Genomic DNA, 5,325 nt, shown 5'->3' on the forward strand with positions numbered 1-5,325 from the left:
AGGACAGATACCTGTTGAGAGTAGGTTGCAGCTGGCAGGAGTCTTTTTAAGATTAGTCTGACTAGTGGGTGTCCACTGTGGTTTGAACGCTCCAGTGCAATAATGTGTTTTATGGGGTATTTGATGTTTGCAGTCTCAATAAACATTGCCTATGAAATGAATTGAGGCAGCAAACATAATAACCACACTTGGTTAGATTAGATTTGAGGAAAAAGCAGAATAGGCACAACAGTTGTTTAGTCGCTCCTTATGTTTGATGCAGCAGTAAATTTGAGGATTAGTAATTGTAGTTTGCAGAGGGTTTCCTAGCATCTGTCACTGATGTGCTTTTCATTACTGAGGAAATAGTAGAGGAATTTCATGATTTGAAAAAGAGATCCCTCTCTAAACCTAATAATGTTTCTGTGTATCATTTGGTTAAGCTCTTAGTAAGCTTATATTTGACTGGATCTCTCAGAGATTAGTCTTAATCTTTTTGGGTTGTGTGTTGGTCAGCAGTGTGATGGATTGATCCAGTTTTGGGTGCACACAGCTGCTCCTCTGGGTGGAACTCTTACATATACACTGTCTCCTTCCTCTGAACTTCATCCACATAACTTCTCTCTCTCTCTCTCTCTCTCTCTCTCCCTCTCTCTCGTCCAGTTTTGATTCAGAGAATGGTCCGTCGCCAGGCCGCAGCCCCATGGATTCGCAGGCGAGTCCTGGGCTGGTGGTACACCCCTCCTTCCCCCAGAGTCAGCGTCGCGAGTCCTTCCTGTACCGCTCCGACTCTGACTACGACATGTCCCCCAAAACCATGTCACGCAATTCCTCTGTCAACAGTGAAGGGTGAGTACGTACCCCGCCTCCCCTACTAATATTCCCTCTCCCTGCTTCCATCACACTGAGGACTATCCTGATTTAAACACACTGAGGACTATCCTGGTTTAAACACACTGAGGACTATCCCTAAACACACTGAGGACTATCCTGGTTTAAACACACTGAGGACTATCCTGATTTAAACACACTGAGGACTATCCTGGTTTAAACACACTGAGGACTATCCTGGTTTAAACACACTGAGGACTATCCCTAAACACACTGAGGACTATCCTGGTTTAAACACACTGAGGACTATCCTGATTTAAACACACTGAGGACTATCCTGGTTTAAACACACTGAGGACTATCCCTAAACACACTGAGGACTATCCCTAAACACACTGCTAAAACCCACACTGAGGCAATGTCTCCCACTCCAGCATACTGTAATACACCATTACACACTATACAATCACAATCACCTTACTTGGCAATCATGATGATTATGATTATAGCAGCATTATGCTAATGAATTCATACTAAATCTGGTTAGCATCACAGCAGCGTTGTTGCTTGGCCTGCTTCTTCGATACATCTTTGAATAGCATTCCATGACTAAATGTCTGAACCATCTCTCTGTTTAGATTCACAGGGACATGTAAACTACACAAACACATCCACTCATGTAAACAGTCGTAGAGCTCACCCCAGCCTTACTTCACTTCTCTTTTTTCCCCCCTCCCTCTCTTCTACAGACATGCAGAAGACATGATAGTCACCCCTTTTGCTCAGGTGAGTCCTAACACTGCAGTTAGCTGCTAGAGCTCACTGCCTCAGATGTATAATAATAGTAAATTACTTGTTGGTCTGAAATGAGTGTGCAGTGAATTATTCTCCCCCCTCCACCCCCCTCCCACCCAGGTTCTGGCCAGTCTACGAACTGTAAGAAGCAACTTCACCATCCTCGCCAATGTCACAACACCCACTAACAAGTCAGTATCATTTTGTCAGCCACGTTACCCAACTTGCTGTGGTCACGCCTCTATCTGAGGTCTCAATAATGTCATCACAGTCTGGAATCTGTCAGGGCTGTCTCATCATCCTTACTCTCACCAGAATATGTCCTTTTTTAAAAAAAAAAAGACATTTTATCTCTTTGTCATTTCAGATATCTAATTTCTTCCTTCTGTTCTATCATACTGTATGGCATTTCAATATAATGTAGCAATACTCTTATCATATTCTTTCTGTGCTGTGTGCTGAGCACATCATGTCCCAAATGTAAGTCCCTGACTTGGTATTCAGCAGATAGAGATGGTCAATAATGCTAAATATATCCTCCTTTGTAATGCAATAGACAGGGGGAGTGAGTTGGCAGGCTTTTAGCAGGGCATCAATATGAGATGCAACAATGCACCATAGAATTATCTGGAGCCATAATTAGTGTGTGCTATGCCCTCAAAATCCCTCCCTTATGAGATTGCAAGCTTAACCACTAGGGCCATCTAGAGCCTAGACAATGCTTTGAATATAATTGCCTACCTCCAACTATAGTTCAAGGGACTGTCATTATTTGGGAAATCAGCAATGCTGTTTTTTGTCTATTCAAACCATATCTGACTCCTCACTATTCCTTTGGCCTATGATACAAAGGTACTGCATCAGCCTTTGCTTATCTGTTGTCAGTGGCATGTTATTGAATTGCACAATTCATGCCTGTGACTGTAATTGTGAGTTAGCTTTAGCGTCCAGCAGAGGGCACTCTTCAGCAGCACCTCTTCTAATGTAATTATCCATTTATCCACAGGAGGTCACCAGTGACAAGCCAACCCACTGTTCCCGGGGCAACACTCTCTGGTAGGTCTTCTACTAAATTAAGCTTAGTCACTTGAGATTGAGAACACTCTCCCACACTACAGTTTTTGTAGTACACTCTCAAGCTCCCAAACTAATAAAAAACGAGAGATTGTGAATTTGCAACCCCATGCCCTTTAGCTCCCTCATAGGCTTGTATTGCACATGATTTGAAGGAGGAGGTTTAAATCTCAAATCTTAGCTCAACTGTTCTAATCAATAGCAAATGCAGAATTCTTCTCGATAAATCACACATCTGACACACCTCAGGGTATGCTAAATATCCAGTAGGTACTTTCTAAACTCAGTAGCAAAAACATTAGTTAACAGAATCCTATTCTATTTTTTTATTTTTTATTTCTTTGACCTGTGACACAGTGATGATCTTGTCATTGCTCATCAACTGCATGAAAGACACGTCATGAATTAATTATGCAAATGCTACCATACATATGTCCTTGTGTCCTCCAGAGGAGACTTACCAGCAGATGGCTCGGGAGACTCTGGATGAGCTAGACTGGTGTCTGGACCAGCTGGAGACCATCCAGACCCATCGCTCTGTCGGTGACATGGCCTCCACCAAGGTACACAAAACACATCTGGACTGGAACCATCACTACCCTTCACCTTACTCCTTATCTGTCCCTTATATGTCCCTCTCCCATAGCATTTACATTTACACAACTCTGGTGACCATCCAGTTTTTTTTCGCTTCCTGGCCAACCATTTACTGTATGTATTCTCACATATTATTGCAGTATAATTTCCAATCAAGGAAAGTTTGTCTTAAAAAACTGTCAAAACCTACCCAGCCATAGGATCACATAAGTTGGAAGACTGCATCACAACATCCTGTATCACAACATCCTGTACAAACCTGTATCCCAGCTACCTCCTGAACTGTATCTCATGATATTTCTAGCTATTTTCAGCTTAGCCTTTTTTGGTGTACGATTTTCTATAGAAGACGATCATCGTTGGTCATATTTTTGGTCATATATTGTTATTTCAAAATCATGCTGTACCTCTACATAATTTTCCTGAGGCCGATCAGTAGTTGAACTTGAACTGCAGGCAAAGTGGGGGCTTCTTTGGCCAAGCTATCTGGAGTTGTATTTTGATGGGATGAGCCTGTGTTCATTAGGCATTCTCTGACTGAGCTATTAGCCACAGGATAATACGGGTGTGATTGTAGGCTTGTCATGTTTGTGCGAGTAATGTTTGTTTCTCTGCATATACTTAGTAACTGATGCTCCTATATTTATATGTGTTGTTTAGAGTATATGATTGTTGCGGATACATACTGTATTTGTACACATGACTGTAGGAGCTGCAGTCAAAAAATCTGCTTGGAATTTCGGATGGTGTGTGTGTGTGTGTGTGTGTGTGTGTGTGTGTGTGTGTGTGTGTGTGTGTGTGAGAGAGAGAGAGAGAGAGAGAGAGAGAGAAAGCAGTGGGGAGGGTGAGAGGGTCTGTGGGTGGAGAGGACAGAGGAGGGAGGGGGGATTGGGTCCTGATGCTGATGTCTCTACTGTAACCTTGGTTGCTATCGAACAGCAGCAGGGTCTGCCTTTCCCTTTTAGTCATTGGTTTGCCACTCTGACCACAAGGCATGTGGTTTTGGCATCGACCAATGTAAAAGAGGCAATGCTCCTTTAATAGTGTTCTGTCTTAAAGAGGCAGTGTCACATTCTTGTTTTTGTGATTACCCCGAAGGTAGAGATAGTGAATATATAGCAATTTGTAATTGTGTGTTTACACGACAGGGGTATCTGTATATGTGAAATAGGATAATCATGCTTGCAAAATAAGCAAAGAGGATGAGGGAGAGAGAAGAATTAAGGAGGTGAAAGGCAGAGGATGGTAGAGAAATGAAAAGAGTATGTGTGTGCGTGCGTATGTGCATGTGAGTGTGTGCATGCGTGTTTGTGTATATGCGTGTGCGTGTGTGTGCATATGTGTATGCGCATGTGGAGAGAGTACTCTCCTGGGTGACACAGAGAGAACACCGTTGCCTTCAAGAGGAGGCAGCCCGCATACAGTAAATAAAAGCACCATACCACACCAACATGTAGATACTGCCCGGAATATTCCCTGTCTCTCACTCTTACTCACACTCTCTCTCTCACACACAATTTTGACAGACATACATGCTGTCTGCGGCACATGCGCATTCAGGCTGCGCACACACACTCGCTCAGACACACACACACACAGGCATGCACGCGCATGCAGCCACACTGGCTGATTAGCTTGCGAGGGCTGTCTACAGCATCCAGGGAGACGGCGCAAGAGGCAGCACATCAGCGGTGGAGGAAGGGGAGCCTGAATCAGCAAGATTAGACCTCAGGCATCGTAGCCAGCTGAGCCATGGAGTGAGCGGGAGCGGGGTTCAGGGAGGTGGACCGTGGACTGTGGACCGTGGACTGTGTGCTGGGATCAGTGAGGCACAGACGGGCTGATGCACCGGGAGGACTGGGCCCGGCCCCTGGATCTGCGCTGTGGGGGAGGGGCAGCAGACGCAGGGAGAGATAGCCTGTTTTTCCAGACCAGAGCTCTGCTGTGATTCTCTAGCCTGACTGTCTGCTACAGGCCTGCCTTTCTCTCTCTCTCTCTCTCTCTCTCTCTGTCTATCCATCCTTCTCTTTCTCCCTCCATTACCATTCC

The 5,325-nt window shown here is 44.5% G+C and overlaps 1 protein-coding gene across 1 annotated transcript in view; it reads left to right on the top strand.

Annotated features, from left to right (window-relative positions):
- pde4a (phosphodiesterase 4A, cAMP-specific) overlaps window positions 1-5,325 on the top strand; it is an 18,555-nt gene that overhangs the window by 1,120 nt on the left and 12,110 nt on the right. The window contains exons 2-6 of the mRNA XM_083676894.1: window positions 643-828; window positions 1,560-1,596; window positions 1,726-1,796; window positions 2,612-2,661; window positions 3,130-3,242. Coding sequence (XP_083533020.1) covers window positions 643-828; window positions 1,560-1,596; window positions 1,726-1,796; window positions 2,612-2,661; window positions 3,130-3,242 — 457 coding nt within the window. The remainder of the gene's footprint in view (window positions 1-642; window positions 829-1,559; window positions 1,597-1,725; window positions 1,797-2,611; window positions 2,662-3,129; window positions 3,243-5,325) is intronic.

Source organism: Argentina silus, assembly GCF_951799395.1.
Source record: "Argentina silus genome assembly, chromosome: 9".
NCBI lineage: Eukaryota > Metazoa > Chordata > Actinopteri > Argentiniformes > Argentinidae > Argentina > Argentina silus.